Here is a 26,331-nt window from a genome sequence, read left to right on the forward strand (position 1 = left end):
ATACATATATATTGAACTAATTTGCAGACGAAGTGGTTATCTTGAACATCTGGCACAACTCTGACCTTCTTGGATCTCTGTAGACACTCCCGAACAGGCTATGGACCTTTCTACCTTATGACCATGAAATGTGTAAGTGTGTTGCCCAAACAGCCACAATCTCTATGAGCGCTCAGAGACTTAGAAATAATACTATCTAGGGAAAAAATGTTAGAAGTGGGTTAAGAAACTGGGTGGCCATTATTGCTGTCTCTATATGGACAAAGCGGCCTAAATAGCAGAAACTAAAGCTCAACAACTTAGGCTGTGCACCAGCTTTTCAACAGATACGTGACTTAATGTCTGTTTATTGTTCCAACCACCATCCTGAATCTAGGAGCCTGGATCTTCCAACACTACCTTTTTTCTTGGCACGCATCAAAGCACAGGAACAATCCAGCAGGGTTTGCGGAATGATGATGACAACAGTAGACAGTTTGTACAGAAAGAGTCAAATTTATTTCAGATCCTCTATGCAAACAAAGCCCCACATAAAATTGAGAGGGGCAATTAGGCATGCAGCACCATTAACACTTGCTAAAACAAGAAATATTCATGGAGAGGGAGAGGTCTGTAAGCGACCCTTTCACTTTTGGGACAAAGGGCATATGGCATCTTATGCGTAGCCATTTTCTTTCCGGATCTTTAAAGTGTTGACTAGCAAGGTGTTGGCTGCAACTGGGGGCTAAATTGTAGCTGATGTTAATAAATGTATTAAGAAAGTGTTCCCAATCAGCAGGTTCATATATAAAAGACAATTTGATTTAGCACCTTTCCGCTTGCCCCACTGCATACCAATGTGTTCACATCCAGATTGTTGCCTTTTCCTAAAGAAATGGTGTGAATGGCAAGGCAGGGGTTTCTCTTAAGCCAGGAGGTGCCTGAGCCAGAGAAGCTAAACTAGGGCACTGGAGACACCCTGAGCATACCCGCTATTCATCTCAGAATCTTATATGACGTGAGTTATGGAAACAGACTCAAGGGTACAGAGGTAGGGGATGCAAGCATCATTATGCTTCCAACCCACAAGAGCTTCCAAAGACACTGCAGATTCCTGGGCGGGGTAGGAGGACAAAAAAAAGAGACAACAGATAACAAATAAAAACAGCAGGGAGTTGAACAGTTGGGGGGGGGAGTCAGGAAGGAGAAATGCCTTTTGACAGCTTCAACAACCAATCACGTTGTACTGTGTGGCCACGGTCCTATGCACGTTCAGTGGGGGCCAGTCCCACTAGGGTCTGGCACATAATGCAGGCCTGTGCCTTGGGAAAAGCTATTCCTTAAGACACCTAGGTGTCCACGCTAACATTGTGGTACGGGTTTGCACTGGCACTTGAGGTGCCAGGTAGCTTTTCTCATCAAATTGTAAGCAAAGCTACAACTATGAGGACAAGACAACAGCAAATGCCTGCTGTAAAGTGGATATGAAAAAGCAGTCTCTTCCTAGTGGATTCATCCACACATGGATGCTCTTCAGCCTAACCCCTGTAGCCGGTGTTGCAATGCAGGCAACAGTAGCTCTTCCATCACTCACAAAGAAACTCTGTTTCTTTGTGAAAGCCCTTGCTTGCCTGACGTTGCTTCTCAATATTAAAGGTGTCAGAGCCACTGGAAGAAAATGTTTACAAACATGGGCTGAAGTTGACCTGGTGCGTCAAAGAACAATGTGCTCGACAATTTAGGTGACAAAGGAAGTGATGTGGTTTATAGCCGTGCTGTCAAAAGGCAGGGGAGGACGTCTTCAGGTCTGGACATCAGGTGATTGCTCGAGTGAAACTTATTTCCTGATGCTTCTGGTTGATGAGGTTGTTACAGCGTAGGTTTGAACATGGCCTCCACTTCCAAAGCCACCTGGGTTCCCAATGTTGAGTGCACTGCTGCCCATGGAGGAGCTCAAGCCAAAGCCACTGCCGAAGCCACTTCCACCGGCACTTCCACCGCCACTTCCGTACCCACTTCCGTACCCACTTCCGTACCCACTTCCGTACCCACTGCCGAAGCTGCTACCACCACCAGCGCTTGTGTTTACAACAGCTGTTGAGGAACAAACAGGGTTAAAAACAAGGTTGCTCCAAGCCTTGAGCGAGAAAACACAGAAAATATGAACCATAAAACACAATATACTTACACATGCTAACTTTGCTCATGGAATCGTTATTCAGTCTGAAAATTAAAGCATAAGAGAATTACCATTTATGTGTGTGTACCTTTATAGCATTGCAAAAGTCATGCATTGCATACCAGTGAATGAGTACAGGAGGGGACTTGAGACAAGGAGGTGGGGGAGGGAGGAGTGGGGTAAATTGCAAATCAGACAAGACTGCTAGGAGGTGGAGACCAGAGAGGAATTAGGGGGGATCTCGAGAGCTGAAAGGATGGAGCTGGTAGAGGCAAGGTGATCTTGAGTTACAAGTAACAAGGCTTTGCAGAACCTGTGAGAAACCACCCCCCCACCCAGGTTATAGGCAAGACCTTCAGCCTGCACCGTGCAACTCGGGTGCACTCTTGAGCAATAGGGATCCATGTAAACGTTTCAAGAGCCACCATTTCTTAAAGTAGAGAAGCTATTTTTGTACAAATTAATACGAAGGAAGAAAGAGGAGAGAAAAGATCATCCCTTGTAAAAAAACTCTAGGAAAATAAGGTTAGTTGTTGGTTGTTTGTGACCATAATTTTCTTCAATGGACAATACAACATAACTATTGTCCACGTCAATATGATGGGTGCTAATCTGGACAAGTTAGGTCTATGACTAACCATGGCAGGAAGGCAAGTCTAATAGTGGCCACAACTCAATGACTGGACCACTTAGGTTCCCAATAATCTACCTCCTTTCAGTATGAGTATGCATACTCAAAGCTTTTGCTCGGGCTTGACTCAAGATATCCTGTGCAGCATGATGATTCCGTTTCTCAAACCTCATTACCTCACTAAGAATGCATGTGAGTGGGAAAAACACTCCAAATACAATGGGGGTAATTACAACTTTGGAGGAGCTGTTAATCCGTCCTAAAAGTGATGGTAAAGTGACGGATATACCACCAGCCGTATTACGAGTCCATTATATCCTATGGAACTCGTAATACGGCTGGTGGTATATCCGTCACTTTACCGTCACTTTTCGGACGGATTAACACCTCCTCCAAAGTTGTATAACCCCCAATGTTCCCACTTATAATGAAATAGAACAAGCCAGCAAGTGCACACACAAATTATCATTACGATATAAATACAGCTGTTCTTTTGTACTGCGATTTGTAGGCAAAATGACTTACAGTTGTGTAAATGCTACAAGCATCAGAATAATGTGAAAAACGTCTAAAACTAACATTCACTAAACGTATAGTAGAAAAGAGAGATTACACAAGATAGCCTTGCTCCCCATGCAGCTTCCTCTCCTAACCACGATGAAGATGTCCCATTCAGAAGCCTCAGGTTAGCAGATTGTCGGTTAGAAGTGCCTTCTTTGGTTAATCCTTGTTAAAGTTAGCATAACTCTCAACTCGCTTTGTGTTTCTTGGGTCAAATCTCTGGTAACACGGCTAGGAGCGAGCTATATACATATTTCTGGCAACGTTTATTGCTGAGTGCAGCAATGCTAAAAAACAAAACACTCGCACACTCCACCCACCTGCTCTCCTCTCCCTCCAAGAGTTTCCTGTAGGTGGCAATCTCAATATCCAGGGCCAGCTTGACGTTCATCAGCTCCTGGTACTCGCGCGCCTGCTGGGCCATGTCCTGTTTGGCCTTAAGAAGTGCAGCCTCCAGTTCGGCCAGCTTTTCCCTTGCGTCCTTCAGCGCGAGCTCGCCCCGCTCCTCAGCTTCTGCAATGGATGCTTCCAACTTGGAGCGCTGAAGCGAAACAACAACATGAAGGGTGACTGCTCATGGTCTTCCACAGATTCATGGCCACTTCAGACAAAACAATAAATGAAAGCTCCCCCATCCCTCCAGCATGTTTTTGAAATCACGTGCCCATATATTTTTCTGCTGAGGCCTCATAGAAGCACATAAAAAGTGCCCCTAAATGGAAATCATTCTGCAATCTGACAACGTAGGGAATGGCTTTCGCTTACAACAGAGAGGCAAAGGTCACCATTTATGGCCCAGCTCCAACCCCTCTACTTTCCTCACTACTTCCTCCCTCGCTCCACTGATCCTGGCTCTCCTCCTGCCTTTTTTTGCACTTCCATAAATGGCACTGGGGTCTCCCCATCTCCAGGAGTCCTGCACAAACCATGTATTTACTGGCCCACGTGGGGAGCTTGGATCACCGAGTTAGTCCACAGGGTTCTCGGGTGCAGAGTGGCCTAACCGTAGCAACCACAGGCAGCTCTAGCGAAAAACATAAAAGAGCTATTTTTTCCAAGTTGCTACAACTACCAGCCTGCTTATAGTTACTGGATCGGCACAAAGGAGAATAAAAACTGATTCTTTCCATCCCCCGCATATGATGATAGTGTATCGTGTTCATTTTATATACATTTATTTGGAACGCTACAATCTGGTCTCATGGTGCTGTTAAAAGCTACGATTTGATCTGCATTCATCTTTTTGTCTACCACTTCAGCTCCTTATCGGCATCAAGGGCAATATAACTGAACAATGGCTCTGTGTGAGTTTTTATTTATTACAAATAAATGACAAAAGGCGTTTATGGTTTTATGGTAGCAAGAACAAGTTCCAACAAGTTCTTGATTTTCATCCATGAATAGTCCTCTAACAGTGTTTTCTGTATTGTTCTGATCCGTGTGGTGGCCAGGCAGTCCCAACTTCATGGTATCTCTTGGCAGTAATGCATCTGCGTGGCACCATTGCCCAATCTGTACCTCTGCATCTTACAATTGGTTTGTGTCTGAACTGAGTGGATGTATTTGTGAACTCTCATCAAAGTCACTGGTAAACTGCCTAAAATCTACACAACACACTCAAGTCAGCAAACTGAAGCAATGGAAACCAAAAATAAGATAACAGGTGGAATTCTGTCTGACTCAAAGGCCCAAAACCAGCAAAAGGAACAACGTGTAATTATTTAATATAAAATATCTGCCACACCCTTCCTCGCCTACCCTGAAACACCCACAATCAGAAATGAAGAGAAAGTACTGTTGTTTTTAGGTCGAGCGCACAAGCGCTCTGACCTGTTCATGGGCTTGCCTTTCAAAAATCATTTGTTATCATTAGTAAATGCTTTATGTTTGGCCCTCCTTGGGGCAGTTTTGTTACTGCCTTGGTCATCGACTTTTCTACATGGATAATCTCACAATTGCAGATATGTTTGACTGCGAGCAAACTTTTTATTCCTATTGTATCTCTCCTTCGCGCTCACGCTCATGGCGACAGTGGTGCTTTGAATTGACTTGCTTATATCAACTGTTTTACTTTTCATTTTCAATTTATGTGGCAAGAAAAGTCCACTTAGGAATTTACAACGCTAATAGCTCGAACTCGAGCAAACGCAAGACCCATTGCATTGCAAATGCTTGTTTGCTCTAGCGATAACTGCCACAAACATATATCGCACAGAGACCATTCTTCAAGATCCTAACCAATTTAATGAGTATCATCTACTATTTTTGGAAAGCTCTCCCAAATCAGGGCACCAATAAATAATCAACTTCAGGCTTTACCTGGCCCGTCACAGGTACCCTTCCTTTGATTAAGACCTTCTAGTCAACTGGCCTCTAACTGATGAAAACAAGTCTGGCTGATATGATTCCATCCACCACTGACAAGGCCAGTGGAAATAAAAAAGCTAGGCATTTGCCAATATTCCAGAAGCCATGACTTCTTGGATCTTTTTCCTTTTACTCCTTTGACCTAAATGGAGAATGCCATGGAGGTTATCCTGACTAACTGAGTCACTGGCCCCGGCAGAATTGTACGCAGAGTCACACTAGTCTACAGGGAATCTGGCTAAAATTTCTGACAGACTTACACTTCTCAAGGACAAAATGACTCAAGTAGAGTCTGTCACACATCAAACTGATTGACTGTCCCAGCTTTACAGGCCTTTCCTAATTCCCAACATGTTAGCTGGTCACTACATATAAGAAGTCATTGGCTTTGTGAAACACTGGATCATCCTGCACGAAATTTAGAAGGCAGCAACGTTTGCAGTAGAGTTTTCCTTTCTGGCAGCAGCTAGTTTGACCATATCAGGTCACTTTTGTGGCCCTGCTTGTCAATTAATGTAAAAGAGCTTTGTGGAACCCCCGGGTCCCCTATTCAAATGAACGTTTCCATGGACATCCTCTGATTTGTCATATTTGTTAATCAATCTTCCTACCCTAGCAAGTCTCAGTCTCACTGTGCTTTATTAACTGTTTCGGGTGATACGCTTTACATAAGGAATGATGGTTTTGGCCCTCAGTACCGAAATAGGGTGCTCTGAAAATATCCTTTAATTTGAAGGGACAAAAAACTTCTCTTTATTCCTATCCTGCCATGAAGTGAGGAACTTCTCTCAAGGTAGTCCTCAGCAAAAAGATATGTGGGACCCTTAACTCAAGCCGACGTTTGGGCTGCAATAAAACATCAGCATGCCAATCCTGCAAAAAAATAATGTGGCTGCTCTGTTATCAGGTGATGAACAGCACTTCTTTGCTGAATAGATAGCTGCTCAGAATCAACTTCAAAACCCTGCAGAAGCTGGACTCCAGTGCAGCTCTGTGTGCTTTCCAGTGACTACTTCTACAAGCTTCTCGGGAAACAAGAGTCAAAAGGAGTCTCTCCTCACCCTTGAAGACGCTGCCCAGATGCTGACAGCTTCTGCAGGGTAACAATGGAGGGTAGAGCCCTCGATGAATTCCTGCTAGCTTTTCACAATCTGTGTCAGAAAGAATTCAATTTACTATTGAAATCGCCATTTATGTTCTTTTTCACCTCTTTCCAGTTCTAAAGTAGGCATTGTTTCTTCTGCCAGAACTTGCAGCTAGAGATCGACAAGATAGAAGGATCCCACATATGCGTCAAGAAAAGGAATACCATGTGCCCTTTACAAGGTTCCCAAGTAACACTTGAGGCACACAGTTCACTATCTGACATGCACTAACAGACCCAGCAATACTGACATTTTTATGACCCAAGGCGAAATAGTAGTCTGTACGTCAGTCCAGACCAAGTAGTGTTTTAAGTCACCTGCTTTAACCCTCTTTCAATAAATTATTTCACCCTCAAGAAAGCCGAACATCTGTAACTTCAGAGCTTCCCTGTTTTTGTCACATATTGTGACCCCGTGCTCTAGAATCCATGCAGCAAGTCTCTGTATTTCCCACATTTGCACCAAGGGGCGTATCTTTATAACACTGCCTCTCTCCCCCAAGTGCTACATGTGATTAGGCTCTACCCGAGGCTTCTTGTGGAGGGAAATATGCATGAAATAGTGCATGCACCAGAGCCACAAACCTTGCCTGCGCTGTCTTTACTTTTTCTCTTTTCATCTGGACCCCTGGACATGAGAAATCCAGGATTCTGTGCAACGCTGCAAAATAATCCATCCACCGAAGAGTGAAGTAAAAGGGGCAGAAGAAGGTGCCGTTCTGCCCCGTTCTTTCCCTCCCTTCCTGTAGGATGTGCCCGGCGTATGGCAACCATCTTGTTTTTATGTATCTAACGGTTCTTCTTTGCTTTGCCTTCGGGCTTATATCTCACTGTCTGACAGCGTGGTATGATATTGTAATATTTTAATGGAGGAAAATTGACACACTATAGAGTAGGCCTTGCGGTGTGTCAGAGCAAGCCTTCTGTTCATGCATTATTCACAGGTGCCCTTTCAGGAGAAGCTTATGTTGTGAACAGGTGCTCCACCCTGCCTGAAGCACACCGTTCAGGGAGCGTGAATTAAGGCGGAGCCCTTCAGCAGCCTGCGTGCTGCGTGTCTCATGTGCCTTCCAGGCACCATTATCACTAATCAGACAAGCCCTTTTACATCCACTTGACAAATTGCTGAAAGCTGGAGGACGAGGAAGAGAAGACAGGAGCTCCTGGGGTTGGCAATCGCTTACAAGGCAAACGTTTGTTCCCAAGCACGATAAAACTGGAGGAGAACAGCTCCATCTCGCCATACGTCAGATTCAGGAGGCCTTAATAGACTCATAATAAGTAAATGGTGGTAAAAATCATCATGTCCCTTACCCTGGTCATTACCCCTCCCTATTGCTTCACCCCGAGACTCTATCCTTTCCCTGACTTTATTTTTTCTGACCTCCAATCTTTACTGCTTTTGTGATTGTTTCAAATTAACATTCCTTTGTACCCCCCTCTCCCCACGCTACTTCAACACTTCTTTAACTTACTAATGAGAGGGCACATCTGGACAGGAGTTTCTAACCTAGTACCGCATCTCATCCTTTGGACACTCCCAAACAAAGGCACGTTTCTTTCAAGTGAGCTACTTTATAGAGTCATGCCCACTGATGATTTCAAGAATGAAACCATTCAAAAAATGGGGACATCCCCTCTAGGCACAAAGGATGTCTCCCCAGTTAATGTCTGTGTTACCTAGTAGATATTTCAGCTCCCCGTCCTCCACTCTCTCTTTGCTGTAAAAAAACATTACTCAGAAACAGGTTCCCCGTCCTCCACCATCCCTTCTCCTTGCGTCTGCTTCATCTGTACCCCCATTTGTTGATGTCTCGAATCCTTATTGCAAACTCCTACTTGTGTATACCTACTTGCTTTGAAGCCAGGTCTACTCTAAAAAAATCTCATATATACACACATAACGCCAAGCCAAGAAACCCTCTTGTGTTATATTACATCTAATCGGTTGATTGTGCGCTCATACATACAACACTATAATTGAGACTGATGCTCAAGCCATAAGCAGTGTCTACTGAGAGTGAGCATGTATGGTTTATTTAGGTTCTCTTCAATCAAGACTCTCTCCTGCCTATAGGAAGACGCCTAAGAGTGAGAGAGCAATGAGTCTGAGCACTATGATGTCTCTACTTATTGTCCCCATCTTTGCACTCATCTATGCCATGTGATGGTAACGCATGCTGACATTCCTTTGTGTCAACAGATGTGCAATTGCAGAACTCTGGACTTCTACAGATGGTAGAAGAGCTCAGTGGGACACACCTACAAAAGGGAGATCAGTGCAAATTACAGATACTAAGGTTTAACCATGTGGGCCGTCAGAAATTGAGTACCTCTGCGTTTGGTGTTAGTTTCATCAATTATAAGGGTTCTTACTACCCCTATGTGTATTAGAGTTCAGGTTAAAAATCCATATTCTGCCCAACATTTTGATACATATTTGTGTTTGTGTGGTAATCAGCCACAAGTCAACACCGATAATGAAAATCCTTTTGTGATCACAGTACTCTTGAAGATACTTTGCTACTGTTGTCACCAGTGCCCTGCTGGATCATCTGTTTTCAGGAGTGGGACCTATGAACGTTTTTTGGGGACCTATGGACTGTTTACAAGGCTAGAGGGTCACTGCACTTCCTTACCTGGTTCTTAACATTTTCGATTTCTGCCTGCAGCCTTTGGATCATGCGGTTGAGCTCAGAGATCTCATTCTTGGTGGTGCGAAGGTCATCTCCATGTTTGCCGGCAGTCTCCTGCAGCTCTTGGTACTGGAGTGGGAAAAACAAACAGCAACATCACCAGACGTCTTGCATTATACCAAGCAAAGCATGTCACTACAAGAAGGCTGGAGCTTTTGGGCCAATAATAGTGTGCCGGGGGAAGGCATGTTGAAGAAATGTTTTTGGCCACTTTCAAAACACTGTCTAGATTCCAAGCTCCTGGAGAGGCAGACAACTGGCCTCTTTATGAAACTGCCAATCTACAAGTTCTTAATCATTATCTATGTTTCCTCAGGAGGGGTTACTCACTCGCATCACCAGGTTATGTTAGAAGACGCAGATGGGAGTAACAGAAAATGAAGAGAAAGGACTGAGCTGAGTTGACACTGGAATATTCTAGTTTTCATTTCTCTTTTCACACAACTGATTTTTATTGTGCCCATTGGAGACTGAAAAGATGAGACAATGGAGGCCTAAACTACAATCATAGCCTGGTTTGGGGTATGTGGTCTATACTTTAACAGATATACTTATTGGGAAGAGCAATTTAATGCAGATGCAAAGGTGGATGTGAAGTAAACTTCAAAGAAAGCCCTCAATGTGATGTACAGGTCTGCTACCTTTATAGCTAGCTGTGTTCTCCTGTCCATTTCACTTACCTTGTGTTGGTAAATACCCTCAGCTTCTGCCCGGCTCCTGTTGGCAATTTCCTCATACTGTGCCTTGACCTCTGTAATGATACTGTTCAGATCCAGGGATCGGTTGTTGTCCATGCTGAGGACCACAGAAGTGTCTGAAACCTGTGTCTGCATTTCAGAGAGCTCCTGTTGAAGAACAACGGTACATTCAGAAGGGCGGTACTCCACATATTAGATGGCATAGACTGGCTGACCTATGAGGGAATCAGCAGACTAGATCTTCTAGAAGGCTAGTAGGACTTGGGCAAAACCAGTCACAAGTGAGCTTACCAACAAACACTTGAAGGGGTATTCAGACCAAATGACTGGGAGAAGCTACAAAATATTCTGTCGTAATTTGTTCCTAAAACAACCAGAAACCTCACTGAGCATTCCACTCAGCATGTAAATCTGCAGTATATTGGCTGCAGCGGAATGATCACATTATTGACATTATGAGTGTGACACACAGAATCCCTGCCTCCTCCCACTCTTTACATATCATTAGACGTACAGCTTGTACTCCAAGATGTCTTTGGTGGCACTGTCACAGTATGGGAGGCCCACTGGCAGAATGAACCACACCTGAAATGGCATTGTAAGTTCAATGAAGAGACAAATCATACACTGTTTAATACTTTGTTGGCCTTACCGCCTCGAAGATGGCGCGCAAGAAGTTGATTTCATCAGTTAGAGCATCCACCTTGCCCTCCAGTTCCACTTTGTTCATGTAAGCAGCATCTACGTCCTAAAACAATGAAAGGAGATCAGCTTGCACCCTGTTGAATCCATTATGGACCACTGCTGTACAGCATAACTTCTGCCACATATGACATTGCTGCATAGCCAGTGCATAGGAAGTGGGTTGATCTGGAAAGGCCAGTGGTAACAAACATATTATTCTTCCTTTGTTCCTACACATTGTAGCCTGCAACACCGCTTCCCTCCCTACCCATCTCCAAGTCAAGATCACCTTTCAAGCCGTGACTGGTGTGTGGGAATATAAAATGTACTTATTAGATCACATTAATTAAATAATGTTATTCAATACAATAAATACAATGTGTGCATTAATGCAAGTGATTATATATGCAATAACAATACAGTAATTAAATATAATTCTGCCAGTATAATAAATCAATTCATCAAATTAATTACAATGAATGATGACAGTAGGTTAACGAAATGTTGTTTCTAATTTAAGTAAATTAATAAAGAAACAAATTAATTTATCTAGATTAAGTGAATATTCGTCTTGATGATATTAAATTAAAATAAAGTGTGTTAGTTTATTAAATAGGTTTGAAGTAAATTAAAGCATTACCATTAACATATTAAAATAATTATACTGAAAGACATAAAATGACATTGAGAAATAGACCACATAAATTAGATGACATCATGTGATGTAGATATGGGCGTGAAGGATGGACCTCCTGAGTTTCTAAGTGAATTCCTAGATGTTCCTCAAACACATTGCCCCTGCTATTGCCCCTCAGTCTGTGTAAGACCACTGGCCTCCAGGCCCTTGGACGGTGTCTATCTGTTGACGTTTTAGATGTTTAGAATGATAGCACACATTGCTTTGAATTTGGATACTTGTAGTTTTTCTACAAGTCTCTTCTCTCCACTGATAACCTTGAACATTTCACTGAATGATTATTCCCACAAGCACATTCAATTTGCCCCGAGCACCCTGAAGCTGCCTCCATTTTGCCTGGTACTGTTCACTATGGATTGACAGTCTATTCGAATGGCCTTTGTGACAGGGTCATTCACATAATTAATGATAACAATAACATGTTTCATCCAAGTGGAACACTCACCTTCTTCAGCACCACAAACTCATTCTCCGCTGCTGTGCGCTTGTTGATTTCATCTTCATACCTACAGGAAGGCAAGATATTTAATAATCTGCACTGCATTAAATATGGAACTTACAACAAAATGAAATGAAAGGTGGACAGTGAAAGCCCTCCCCCCCCCTCATCTTGAGGTGGAGTATGTCACAGGAAAGATGCAGCAGTCAAGTCTGGCATTCGATGGAACATGTGGGAACCATGGCAGGCCTAAGTTGATTTGTTTGTTTTCAGGTGCTGTAAACAACCTGATCACTTTGCCACTTGAAAAGCAAGGCTTCTCAACATGGCACTCAACTCTCCCATGAGAGTCTTAGCAAACGCCTGTTGAGAAAAGCAGCAACACTTCTCCTACCTGCTGGTCTGTGTTGGTATCCTGGTGATTCCCTAAACAAGGTATACCTTTGTATGCAGCACTCTAGCAAAACTGCTCCCCTCCTCTCTGTCTCTCTACTCTCCTTGAGAGCCCATCTTTCACTTTGCTCACTTTCTCTTACAACCCTAACGTCTATCAGAACCATTGTTCCTGTACTCCCAGCGTGTTGCTTCCTTTCCTACTCAGACATAGATTTAAATGGGTTATATGAAGAAAGAGGGGAGCGCATCATCCTCCATGGTGTGCCCTGGTCCTACCTGACATTTAGGAGCACCAGCTAATTAGAAATGTCATTGGTGTCCTGTGGCCTGTCACCCTCAGTCTCGGAGAGCGAGCAGCTGAAGGTCCTAAAGTCCTGGCCCACATCATGTGAAACATACTGATCCGCATAAGAGTTTTAGTCAACACCACTTTACATTCTTGGCCTTTTTAGTTACCTATGAAAATTGTGAACTGAAACTGGGAGTCCCAGAATGAAAAGTGTTCTAGGTCATAAGCAGGGGTTGGCTGATTGTGGCAAATACCCTGGTACTTCCTGGCTGCAAAGAAGTTTGTCTCAGAGTTAATGGCCTTCTCTCGGTCTGCACACATCTTGAATCCTATCTGACCGATGCCCAAGGCCACAGGGCCCTGCCCCTCTTTCAGCCATGAAAGGAAGGGGCCTTCCTCTCTCGGCCCTCTGAAGCCGAGCCTTTCCTCCCAAGAAGCGCGAGACTCCAAACTGCGCCAGGGTGTACATTACAAAACCTCCTGTTGACTCTCCCGAAGGCCGCACCCTGGAGTTAATCCACTCTGTTTAGTGTTCATTCATGTCAGTTCCTGCCGTGCCAGCTCACATATTGTTTTTTTTTTCTTTCTCACTCTTTTGTATCCCCCTCCCCCGCTGAAAACCACCCTCCCTCCTTTAAAGGGCGTGGATGTGGGACACTGGCTTTGTCTGGAGCCTTTGGCAGGCTGCGGTTGAAAGTGGTATTTTGTTACCTGGGGCCTGGGAAACGAGGCAGAGTCGTGCGTCCTGCCAGCTCTTCTAGGCCTTAGAGAGACTTTCTCCGTTTCCTTTCCTCTCCTGTCAGGTTGGGGCTGGAAGGGATGGAGCCATACCTCCGGGTTCTCGGTCCTTAATAAACGGGTACAACTCATCTTTCTGAGGTGTACCTCACATCTCTGATGCCACAAGCAACCACAGCTCGTGTTCATCAGAGTACCACTGAGTATCTCATACCGGAATGAGCAATTTACATTCATTCACACAACCCTTCACCTATTAAATTGCTGTCGTTTAATTATGTGACTAATGACCAGGTGTCCGAGCGTGAATAAACTGTCTTTGTCAAGAGTTCTTTAGAATTCAGTAGACCATTTTAAACTTTAGCACTGAAGAAATCTAAAGCGAATCTCCAAAGACATTTGCGCTGTATTTTAACCTTTACTGAAATGCCAGATAGGGAAACGTTGAAACGTTAACTTTCTTCTGTCCCTAAGTGGTTTAAGCCCGCAGCGGCTACAGATAGCGGTCTCCCGCAAGGACCCCGATTCTCCCAACCACAGACACTCCACACACGCCCACCTCCGTGTGCACAGCACTGTACCAGCTCTGGGAACGCTGCGTCCCATGTGCCACTCGGGAACTGGTTCGCCCGGTTCACCAGGAAGCTGCCGAGAAGCGGAGCTTCGGCTGGCTGGATTGTAACTGTTTGTAAAGCACCTGCAGCCCTTCCATCTGGGGCACACCCTGCCTGACTGAAGAAGAGCTTGTGCCACCTGAGGGAATGTAAAAACGGCTTTGCTGCCCTTCGGGAATCAGGGACAAGCTGAAGGCAAACGCCGGGGACTGCACTTTGGGAAATTGTTTTTTATAAAAGATCCATGACTAAAAGGCCTACCCAACTTCCCCTGGATTCTAAGCAAGTCTCCTAACTTCCCAGTAGCGATGTCCTCGTTGGGCGAACAAAGGGGCATATTTACAAGCCGCTATGGCCTTCCTGCCACACATTAGCATCATTTTTTTAAACACTAATGTGGCTTTAGGAAGGCTTTTTTGCTGCGTCATATTTACAAAGTGGCCAAATCACTGCGCCACTTTGCGCCCCCTTGTGCCGCATTATGCCTGTGCCAGGCATAATGTATGCAAGGAGGGTGTTCCGGTGCTAGAGGGCCCGAAAAAATGGTGCAGTGAAATCTACAAGATTTCCCTGTGCCAATTTTAACGTCATTTTTAACATCTGCTTTGAGCAGGCGTTAAAATGAAGCACCTATGGAAACCTATGGGCCTCCTTGCACTTTGCTGCAAAGTGTCACAATAGTGTCAAAAATTCTGATGCTTTTGTCCTAACGACCGCCATGGTCCACTGTACTGTAAATACAATGCACCCATGGTGTTGTTAGGTGGGGCAGGGGTGAGGCAAGAAAACTAGTGCATCAGCACTGATTTGCCAGTTTCTTGTAAACATGGCCCTAAGTTTAATGGGTACTTAGACAGCAGATACATTGATAGAACTAGAGTGCCTAGAAGGCTTATTCAAAGGCTTATTCAAAGTCTGCATATATGTATTAATTTTGTGCCTCGTCAGATAAGACTCCAATAGCTCTCTATATAAACACTGGGCCAACCAACGTTATGGTTTCTATATCATCACAGACACATACTGTTGTTGGACTTTGTGCATTTTGTGCACACAGGACATGTCCCAGGAAAGGCATAGATACACGTCCGATTAATGACCATGGTGATAAGATGGTGGTTTCACTGTAGTGAACAGGCAGAGGTCAGCTAGATTCCATGGCACTCGATTAATGACGAAGAGTTGTGCCAGGCTATGGTGTGCCAGACAGTTTCTTAAGGACACACCCTGTGTAAATGACATAGGTTCTAGAAACCTCATATTCCATGAATCACCATGCCGACACACTCTGCATATTGGCAGCCAACTACTTGCAAATATCGCCAATGTGGTCTCCTGCCTTGCACTGTCTTACCCAGTACTGTATTTCCCCATATTTACAGATGCTGTAGGAATGCATCAGTGAAGTGAGTCCTAGAGGCTCGTCTTGATATAAACTGAACATAACTACCACCATAAGATGCATAAACAATGCACAATTTGCAAGTGCATACACATGGTGTGTACCTCTCTCAAGCAACTTACTTGTTCTTGAAATCCTCCACCATATCTTGCATGTTACGGAGCTCCCCATCCAATCGGCCCTTGTCGTTGTTCAGCGTATCTAGTTGTCGCCGAAGATTGTTGATGTAGGTCTCAAAGATCGGGCCAACGTTGCTGGCTTTGGCTGATTTCTGGTTCTGCAGCAGCTCCCACTTGGTCTCAAGCACCTTGTTTTGCTGCTCCAGGAACCTTACCTGTTAACAGGATGGTAAAAATAAAATAATATTTTCCTGCATTAGAAACCTGACATAAGGCTTTTAAGAGGAAAAGCAAAGGTTGTGGCCACATGTGGCATTCAGACCAGTAGTTAAATAGCAAAGGAAGAGCAGAAAGATGCAAGGTGGCTAATAGGGCACAATGTTGGACTACTCAAGGAGCTCCCAGGTTGCCTCCTTACACTTAATATGGAAAGAACAATAAACAGCCCTCAAAATGTGCATATCATAAAATACTATTTGGGTCGTGAGTTTCATACTGGGAAACATATGGTTCTCTTTGAGTTTGAGACACATTAAGACAAGTGACCCCACAATCATACTTTTCTTTCATGCTTTAACAATATTTTGTGCTCCTCTATAATTTGGACAGAGACCCTTCATAGGTCAAACTTACACTAAATAAATAATTTTTAAAAATGAGTAGGGCAAAAAAAAGAGTTACACCTACTAGTAGTGACCTTAAAAGTCAATGTGTTGTCCTGGAAAACATGTTTGCTATAGCTTATGCTGTATTTATATTGGAACAATACAGGAGGTATAAACATAGTAACCAAGAGAAAAATGATCTTATGACATTCAATTGCAGAATTTTTCTTTGTAGAGTATTAAAAGCTTTAGATTAAGAAAGTTTTCATAACAAATATAAGAATCACATTATAGAAGATACGTCTACCAGTGTTTCACCCAGGGTGAGTGTCCTTGAGCTTTTTCAAGGTGATGAACAGTTTATTTTTTGAATTTATTGGGATAGGTAGTCTGGGGCTTCAGTGATGCTGCACCGAGGGATGCAGATTCTATGCAGTGTTGCATGCAGTAACAGTCACCAACTGCATCCAAATTAAGAATCCTGTGAGACGCTATTGAGAACAGATGATAAACACCTAGTTCATTGCCAGTGGAGAATCAGGACAGCAATCTCAACAATTTAGTGTCTACAATCGTTTTTCACATTGAGAAAGCCCTGGGTATTCAGAGCCCAAGTGAAACATGGGAGTGGATCTCCTACAAGATAGTTCTTACTGCTGTTTGTCAGATGAAGGGGCCTATATAGTGTCCAACGCTCATGCACTCTATTGTCTTTGCCCTTACTTAAAGCTTACAGAACAGGTGATGCTCTACTCAGGGCTATAACCTGGGCTACACTTCTTGTAAGCTATCTCTGGCCACCATTACGGATGGTCCACAACCTGTTACACGACATGATGGCCCTCTCATGGCCATCAAACAGCTTCTTACTGGCCATATACGCTTATGGGTGACAGCTTGTGCTGAACACAGCTTTATGGGCTGCTTAAGGCTGTAAGGAAACAAATCTCAAAATCCTAGTAGTTCAACCAATACTTGCACCAACAATGACAACCCAACTCAGACATATCCACACTGTTGAAACTTTCTACAGAGATGGTCCTTTCTCAGAGTGGAGCCCATGGAGAGAGGGGAGGCACAGATAAGAGAAGGAGCAGAGTGTAGGGGTGGAGTAGGAGCAGAGTGTAGGGAGCAGTGTGGTCTGAGAGCAGGAGGGTGTGGAGCAGAGTGGAAGAAAGCAGGGTGGATTGCAGAGCAGGGGTGAGGCCTGCTGGGTGTTCAATACCCCTCACCTTGTCAATGAAGGATGCAAACTTGTTGTTGAGGGTTTTGATCTGCTCCCGTTCGTCTTTCCTCAAAGTCGAGATGGCGGGGTCAATTTCCAGATTCAGCGGGATCAGGAGGCTCTGGTTGATGTTCACTTCCTGGATCCCCATCGGTACAGCTCCGCCACCGTAACCAGCACCAAAGCCGCCTCCGACTCCAGCACCAAAACCACCCCCAAAGCCGGCCCCACCGCCGAAGCCAGCAGAGCCGGCCCGGCCACTGCTGACCAGAGTGGCGGACCTCCTGGTGACCATGGGCATGCTGCTGAGGCTGGAGGCGCTGCTATAGCCGGAGCGCAGGGTCGGGCCGCTGCCCACCCGGATCTGCCTGCTGCTGCCCATACTGCTGGTGCTGAAGCGTCCTCGCTGCATGCTGCCGGAGAAGGTAGAGACGAGCTGACGATGCTGCAGGTGGGGAGGTGAAGGAAGCCCTCTGCACCGGGAGCGGACTGCTGCCCCTTTTATCTGCTCCTCGCGCAGGGCAGTGGCAGGGAGATCGGTTTACGGCATTTCTGGGCTGGGTGTGGCTGGCAGTGGTCCACCCTGCAACCTTTTGAAGGAGGGCACCAGCGGAGTGCACCGCAGGGGCACACACCATTCAGAACTCACAGGTGTGCACAAAGAGACGTAGGCAACACAGACACAGGCACTTAAACAGGAACACATACACACATACATCCATACAAAAACACAAACAAACAAAAAACTGCACATATTCGCAGACACATACCTGGCCACTGTTTCTTAGAGAGACACATAAGCTCTAAAGTAATGGTACAATAACACTATCTGCCTTGTGAAAAAAACAATGTGTAAATAAATACACACGGGAACAAATACATACGTGCGAAAAAACAAAACGGCACAGTCGCATATACATCTTGACACACACACACGTCTGCACCCACCAACACATATACACAAACACATACTCACACACGCATAAACACGTGCACACTGAACATAAATAGAAGCGTACAGGTGTACTCAGCAAACCTCTCTCTCGCGCGCACAGAAAGTAACACATGCTAACAGATATACGCAGTTACATGAATACATGCATGCAGGTATACAGCTAGAGGAACCTGCACATACATGCACGCACGCACAGACACTAACCATCCTACACACACGAAAGCACTAACACACACACACATAGAGTAATAATACCGGCACACACACAGTAAAAATGCGCAAACTTACAAATGTACACAAAGATGAAGCCATGCACCACACACAAGAACACACAGGTGCACATAGGCACAAGCATGCATACAGATGCATTCTTAAAGGTGCTCAGACACACGCATGCACACAAACCAGGCCCAAACGTGCACACACATACACATGCACTCACAGGCACATGCCGAGACACGAGTTGTCTCAGTGACACAGCACTATTAAAGGGAGTCTCCACTGCCATCTGAAAGTCTCCCCGAATGCCACATAGACTTGATGTTCGATCTGTGCACCTTGGGACGGGTTAGCTTAGCATATCCAACAACCTGCACCCGGATAAAATCATATTTCAGGAACATTGAGGAATTAGCCTTTTCTCTGACTTCCAGTGGGCCACTCTTCGTTCAGACCACTGACATGGAGACAACTCCCAAGACTGGAATGTGGGCAAGGATTCCCCGCTATCCTGGGAGCGTCCAAACTCGTGGATGAGCTAAAGAGCTGCCACCTTGGTGCCAAGTGGGCCGGGCAGACCTATGAGGAATTCTAGACATTTCAAGACTGTCTCTCTTGGGCATCAGAGCACCGTATGTAGGTTTGCCCTAGAGAGGAGGAAAGAAACAAGGGTGCATCGTGGATAGCCAACTTATGTAAGGCTGAGTAAACAAGGTGGTATTATACAGAATATACAATATGTTGAATATAGGGTGTCACACCCACTTTTGCCACAAATAACCCTAAATGCCACGGTGAATCAGTATTAGCTTAATCAAGGTGATCATTCTGGCAGTGTATTGTGGTACTCTGTATCTGGGCATATCCCTCAAACCCAAAGCAGAGAACAATGAGGCAAAGAAAGTGGAGAGTACCAACATTAAGCATTCAGAACTGTAAAAAGCAGAGTTCAATAGTCTGGATGCCACAATAATTATCTTAAATAACAACAGTTTGTAAGGCTGTGAAAATGATATATTGGGAGTCCAATGTAACTCATATAGAAACGTACAGTTTTGTTTTTGGCTTCAGTGCAACATATCCATCCCCGATTTTCACATAATGGCGGGCTAATCAGTGTCCAGCCAAAATGTTTCTCCTCCCTGAATGGTTCGGAGGTTGGGGGCTTTCTCAAGGTTTGGATGTTGGATTCCAAAACAGAGATATTCTTGGATGTAATCTTCAATATACAATTAATTGACCCCAAACGATTCCTTTACCCAAGCTGATTTTTTTTACCACAAACTATATTCATCCACAAGACATACCCAATTATTAAGAGGATCAGTTTTGTAATCCAACATCCAAGCATTGTAAAAGCCCCAGGCCTATATGTTACGTATATGTCACATTGCATACCACAGTTTTTTCCATAAAACATCAATCTGTGTTTTGCAGTTCTGAATGCTTAAAGTTGGTACGCCCCACTTTCTTTACCTGATTGAGGAGGATGTTAACAGCGTGGGTTGCCCAGGTGCATATTTTCTAGAGCTGAAACGAGGTTTGCATCCGATGTGAGGTATACTAGCCATGGAAGGCATTATCAGTGCCTTATGGCTATTAGGCAGGAGGACCTTTTCTTACTAGAATACGGCAAGCCTATATTCTGAAGGATGTTTATGCCAATGTGTGGGTAATGGCTTATAGAAATGCATGACAGATGCAAGGGAGGTGGACATTTTGAACAGTACTGGAGACGTGGATGTCAGCTGGTGGTTGCCAGAGGTATTCTGCCTTGCTCTTTGATACCCTGGCACTTCTCTTTCTATCCCTTATCTCAGGGCTCAAGGGTGTCCAAACCATATGCGGAAGGATTTTCCTCTTCATAAGCCTTCTTTCTTAAGAATGATTTATAGCTTTATCAGCAGGTGTCAGAAGACCAGGCCCTCAATGGCATAGAAAGCTAGACTGTAGCAGTTGCTACCACAAGACAATATCACAAGCTTAAGTTGTTAATCATAATAGGACAAGGCTTACCTAAATGTTCAGGGGCACATACCCCCTGGACAATCATCCTATGAGCTGCTTTTAACTAGTACACTAGTTAGGAAAAGAGTAGAAATATCCACCACGGAGCTATTGAACCCAGTTCCTACTGGTATGTAAGAGACTGAAAGGCATAATCCTTCAGAGAGGCCATGTATTGTATGGTACTGTACTGAGCATTCGTACAGCCTATTGCCAACACTTGTGCAGCGTAGCACTAGGTGGTGCTTGTCTGATAATTGCTACTGAGTACAGACCCCACTAACCATGGTGGTTGTTCTGAGCTCAATGGGCTGTAGAACTACTGAGGATCAGCAAGTCATACGCAGAAGGCAGAGTTTCTTAGGACAGTTTTGAAGCTGTATAGGAGGCCCTGTGAACTCTAGCCCAAGAGAAAGGTGATCCAATTAATGGTTATTAGGATTGAAAAACACTTTTTGGGATTTTGGAGGGCCTAATGATCTGTTAGGTTTCTAAGTTGAGGTGGAACCTTGGTTCACGGGAAATTATTTGATAAAATGTCTGTTTGAAGGACTTGTATCTCTTTTAGTCCTATGAGTAGGGATTGGTAAAGGGCTTTAGTGAGATGAGTGTGCCAAGCTTTCTATCTGAAGCCTGATGGAAAAGGGATCTTGGGGGCCTAAACAGCGAATAGGTACAAAGCTGAGCTCTTTCTTCAAGAGAGCAAAAATGAGTAGGAGGACACCGAGGAGCCAAGTATAGAAATGCTGAACTTAGTCTTTGCAGAGTGGACTGAGGGGTAAAACCAATGAGGACGACATGAAGGAGGAAGGATGGAGCTGAGGAGATTACCAATTGCGGTGATGGAAGCGGACTGTCTAAGTTGCCAGTCCCGGTGAAACCCCAGGCCCAGAAAAGAGACAGGGGGACATTTTAAGAACACACGGTATCCTTCTCTAATGACCTTTCTCCAGAAACAGGATTAGCAATCTAAAATTAAATCTTCAAAGATGAAATTCATAGCCAAGGGCACTAAACAGTCAGTACCACATGCAATGACTTACAGCTAAAGGCACGCGTTCCTATATCACGAGGATACTGGTGCTCTGCTGAGCTTGATAACAGAAAAGAGAATCCTATAGGCATATACTGAAAGTCACTAAAATGTTGATAGGGTATACAAGTGCTTCATGGCTGTCAATCAATGATGTTTACCTGCTTCTGTGGATACAAACCTCAGACCGACAGGCACCTTTATGTGGATAAGTGACAGCAAGTACAAAGCTGTTGATTATGCAAAATGTGGTCATGCGCATCACACAGAATATCACCAGGCTCCAGGGAAGGTGGACAGCCCCCACCAAGGGCCAGGGCGGGGGCTGAAAGGAATTGATACCTGGAATAGCAGGTCTGGCAAGCTGAGCTGTTCAATACATACATGGTAATTCTATCGTGGATGCTCTTTTCAGCTTCTCCGCCCGTTTCATAGGGACTTGTGAAACTACAGGAGAGTACTATAAAATATTCTGCGAACCCTCAAAAATAATTAAACCCTGAAACATAAATGACTTTGATAAAAACGTTTCTAGTGATCAAGTGTTACCTTAGAAAAGCTGTTTCAGATACACAAGACGTAACCCCTTCTTTGGGCCCAAAGAGTAAATAAAAACATTCCCAGCGGGCAGGTGAGTCCCAGGTCACGCAGTGGTTTGACCTGTGACCGGTTCCCCCCCGTTAAACTCTCCTTTGGTCGACTTGGATGCTGACTTTATGCCCGCGCCCCTGTAGTTTATCTGTTGCTGCTGGAGGCTGTACAGGCTTGTTGCTATCCGGACATTTCACACGTTTATATGCCTGATGCATTAAAAGGTCGTGATTGAGCAGTGAAAATTATTGTCTGAGCACATTCTTTCGTCAGCTTTCTTTCGTTTTGAACGTTTTTAATTCTAGCTTTGTGTTTGAAACCAAGAAATAAGAGCAATCATCAGTCATACATTAAAGCTTGCTTTAAGTCCAATCTTCCATGTTCTAAAAGACAATAAGGTTTATTTGCGGCACCACATACAGCCTCCAGGTACAGACCTCTAATGACTGGTGGAAATAGGGCCTTCTAATTCCCACTGAGATCACACCCAGCTCAAGGCATAGAGTACGCCTTCTGGTGATCACTCTCAGTAGGAAGAGGATGGAAATCAAAAGGGAGGGAAATGAAAAATGTGGAGGGTAGTTCAAAGAGAGCTGTATATCAGAATATCGTATATAGAATGTTGTGCCCTAAATCAAGATGTGAACCTCAAGATGAAAGATGATTCCTGTCTTCCTGTCTCCAGCAGAGTCCTCTAAAGATACATCCTCTCCCTAAATATCTTCAATCCTTACATGGAATCAATTGGTTCTAAACTCACCAACATCCCCATCAAGACACATCAGTATCTTCACAGCATGCAACTCTACTGCAAAGTCCAGCTGGTAACTCTATTCATTGACTCAAAACCTACCTCCACCTAATCCAGATCTGTATGCAAATTTGCATGTAAAGCTCAACTCAAAAGACAAACTCACTTGCTCATCCACAACAAACAACCACAGATTCAAGCTTCACATCCTGAGATGAACTTAGATGACTTTACATCCAAGTTGACAGACAATATAAAAACTCTGACATTTACTCTCAACATAGACAGTTATACACTTTAGCAAGTAAATCAAGACAGCTTGGTATCCGCTCTCTCTCCTGAAAAATGTGAAATCCTGCCTGATGAAAAGTGACTTTGGGGTAACAGTGGTAGTTTTGGTAGCCTTAGCCCTCTCTCACTTCGAGGGAGGCAATGATGTGCATGACAGTCTTTCCGACACCACTATGACACCCCTATAGACTGCAGCACATCTCATCAAAAGCTTGAGGAAGTTCAACGTAGTCATCCAGGCACTGATGGAACAGCATTGGTTCCTACTCCAAGTTTCTATCATTTTCAAGAACAGCTCTTCCCCCAACAAGGCCATCAAAAAACTGCACTCTTATGTACCTTAAACTGCCTACCTCTGGTGGTCGTTCTCACACCAGGAGCCAGGACATTGCATAGACATGAAGAAATGCAAGAAGGAAGAGACCACAAGAAAGAAGTAGTTCATGTACCCATCAGGGATCAGGAACAAATTTCCTATCAACATCACATTGGATCCTACCCTCTTGAACTTTTGAAAGAAAATAGAGATCCATCTCTTAAAACAGCACGGCCTCCTGATTGTCTGGTAACCTAGTTATAATCCAGTGTCTTGTAAATTATCTTGAATCCCGTCATACGGTTCATGTCTGCTGTTCAGCAATCCATTGTTCTCTAGCTAGATTTGCACTGCACAAGCGTCACTGCATACATCGAGAGATGAGAGAAACACACAAGTCCGACTTGCAACACATTGCCTTGATGAGCTAAAGTCAGGTTTGCATAATATAATGTAATACAATCAAATCTTTCTACATTACTTTGGGGTATGGTTCTGAGTGATGGTTAAGGGAGTCGGGGAAGCTGCTGAGCAACAGGTGAGGCGGGGAAGGGGGAAGACAGTGTCTTGGTTACTTTGTGGAACAAGCCTTAGCATATTGTTTTCTTTCGATAATGTGGGTTACTCTTGCTGGGATGATTGTATAGTTAGATATTAGGATCACAAACAAGGTTTTTGTTAAATATGCAGGGATTTATTTTCAAGGCTTCAATGGAAAATCTTTTATAAAGCTCGACTCGCTTTTTCTTCAGAATGGTTTACCAAACCAACTGAGGCCTGTAGATAAATGCACACAAAGAATTGACTGTACCTCTTAACTCTCCCTCTTTTAAAGGACAAAATTTGTGAATTTGTTTCCATATTTTCTCCATTGGTGAAGTTAGTAATCTGTTCTGTTATATGGGAAAAAGGCTTACAAAGGTTTACGTTACAATACGGGGGGGAGGTGCACAGGAGTCTAAAAGAGAGCAGACCCTCAACAGATGAGTTTCACTCTCAGATGGTGTATGGCTTTTTCAATCAGAAATTGGTACTAGGGGTCTGCAGATGGTAACTTCTACTGCTTCCATAGAGACGTCCCAAAAGGCTCTGGATTCACAGTAGACATAAGTAGACTCCTGATCTATACCTATTGCAATGAACAGTACAGAATCACTTGGTATGGCCCTGGGCATTTTTCGTGTACCCTGTACTCAATATATCACACACTGGTGACAGGCCAGAATGGCAAGGGCTGGCATACATCCCATGCCCACGTTTCATAGGCAAAGATTCTCCATGAAACAGAGCACAAAAGACATATGCACTCAAAAGACAGACTCTGCGAGATCAAATGTATCCAGCCCTTCTCAGCCATGTCCCAGCTGGGCAGAGGACTTCATCTCCACTAACTTACCTAACAATGACATGCTGATGAAATAGCGATAGATGACAAGATCATCAGCACCTGAATCTGATGTCTGCATAAGTGGACGCACCAAAGCCTTTATCAAAGATGCCCAGACCGCTCCAACTGTAAGGCTTGGCTCAATAAATCCACCACACATGGGGGCAGTAGGTGGGGTGTCTCAATAAGAAGTTGGGAGGGCTAGGATCTGAGTCACCAGTGGTGACTCAGTGGATGGGCGATAGTCTTTCAGATTTAATATTCTCTCTTTGTCTCTAGATCGACCATTATATAAGTCAATCAGTGGACAGCAACGTGGAGCAAACACTCATCCATAAAACATAAAAGGAGAAGGTTTTTTGTCCTGATGAAGCGTCGCTGGATCCGGCTGGACCATCTAGACGCGAAACATGTAGACGTTTGTTAGTGAGGTGCCATAATTGGTGTTTTCCTCTTTTCTTTAAGTGAGAGTAGGTGAGCATAACCAATCACGCTACTCCTTATTTTTGTTTTTAACCTTGGTTGCCATCACATTTATTACTGATTAAAACCATGAATTATTTCTGTTGACGGTAAACCAATTTTAACGTTCTATTCTCTCCAACATTTGCTCGGGTTCCTAATACTGGGTATCCCACTGATAATTATTCGATTTTTCACAGCTACTATTTGAGCAAAGTGGTTAAGAGCACCCCTTTAGGGGAGCCCGCCAGGCATTGCAGTACCAGCCTGACGAGGAGCTTTCCCAATGATGATGCTAGTCATCCATTGTGATGCATAAGGGTTCTTGCTTCTGATTAATTTGGTTTGCCTGTGTGAATCTTTTGTGTGCTTGGAACAGGGTACCAATTTTTTTATATTATATTTCTCAACATGCCACAGTGACTCTGAAAGGCAGGTATGGCTGGGCAACAAACAGTCACCGATGATCTCAGCAAGATACTGTTTGAGCCTTTCTAAGGCATCGGATAGTCTGGCAATTTCCATCTGGCAATTTCCACTTAATTCAGGCCACTTCTATCACATTTGTTCCTCATAAGATGAAGGTGCTTGGGCTGAAACTTAGACGCTCTGGACAAAAGGCAAATCTCTCAGTCTTGTACATTTGAAAACATAGAGTCTAATCTAGAGGTTGGTGGAGGGGACTTCTCCGTCACAAACATAACGGATATCACGTCTGCCGTTTTACAATTACATTATAGCCTATGGAACTTGTCATACGGTGGACGGGATATCCATCACAGGCATGACTGCTTTGTGTACTTGGTAGACACAGCCTTAAGCATTGTGAGGGCAGATATTTGTGGGACAGGATGAG

At 44.1% G+C, this 26,331-nt stretch overlaps 1 protein-coding gene across 1 annotated transcript; it reads right to left on the reverse strand.

Moving 5' to 3' along the window:
• Positions 1 to 475: 475 nt before the first annotated feature.
• LOC138292220 (keratin, type II cytoskeletal 7-like) lies at positions 476 to 18,003 on the reverse strand. The gene is made up of 9 exons (XM_069230664.1): positions 17,471 to 18,003; positions 15,637 to 15,848; positions 12,082 to 12,142; positions 10,908 to 11,003; positions 10,238 to 10,402; positions 9,501 to 9,626; positions 3,671 to 3,891; positions 2,168 to 2,202; positions 476 to 2,073 (listed from the first exon to the last, which is right to left on the reverse strand). The coding sequence occupies exons 1-9, from the start codon at positions 17,873 to 17,875 to the stop codon at positions 1,817 to 1,819; spliced, it is 1,578 nt and encodes a 525-aa protein (XP_069086765.1). The 5' UTR covers positions 17,876 to 18,003; the 3' UTR covers positions 476 to 1,816.
• Between the last annotated feature and the right edge of the window lie 8,328 nt (positions 18,004 to 26,331).

This window comes from Pleurodeles waltl, chromosome 4_2 (assembly GCF_031143425.1).
Source record: "Pleurodeles waltl isolate 20211129_DDA chromosome 4_2, aPleWal1.hap1.20221129, whole genome shotgun sequence".
Classification (NCBI taxonomy): domain Eukaryota; kingdom Metazoa; phylum Chordata; class Amphibia; order Caudata; family Salamandridae; genus Pleurodeles; species Pleurodeles waltl.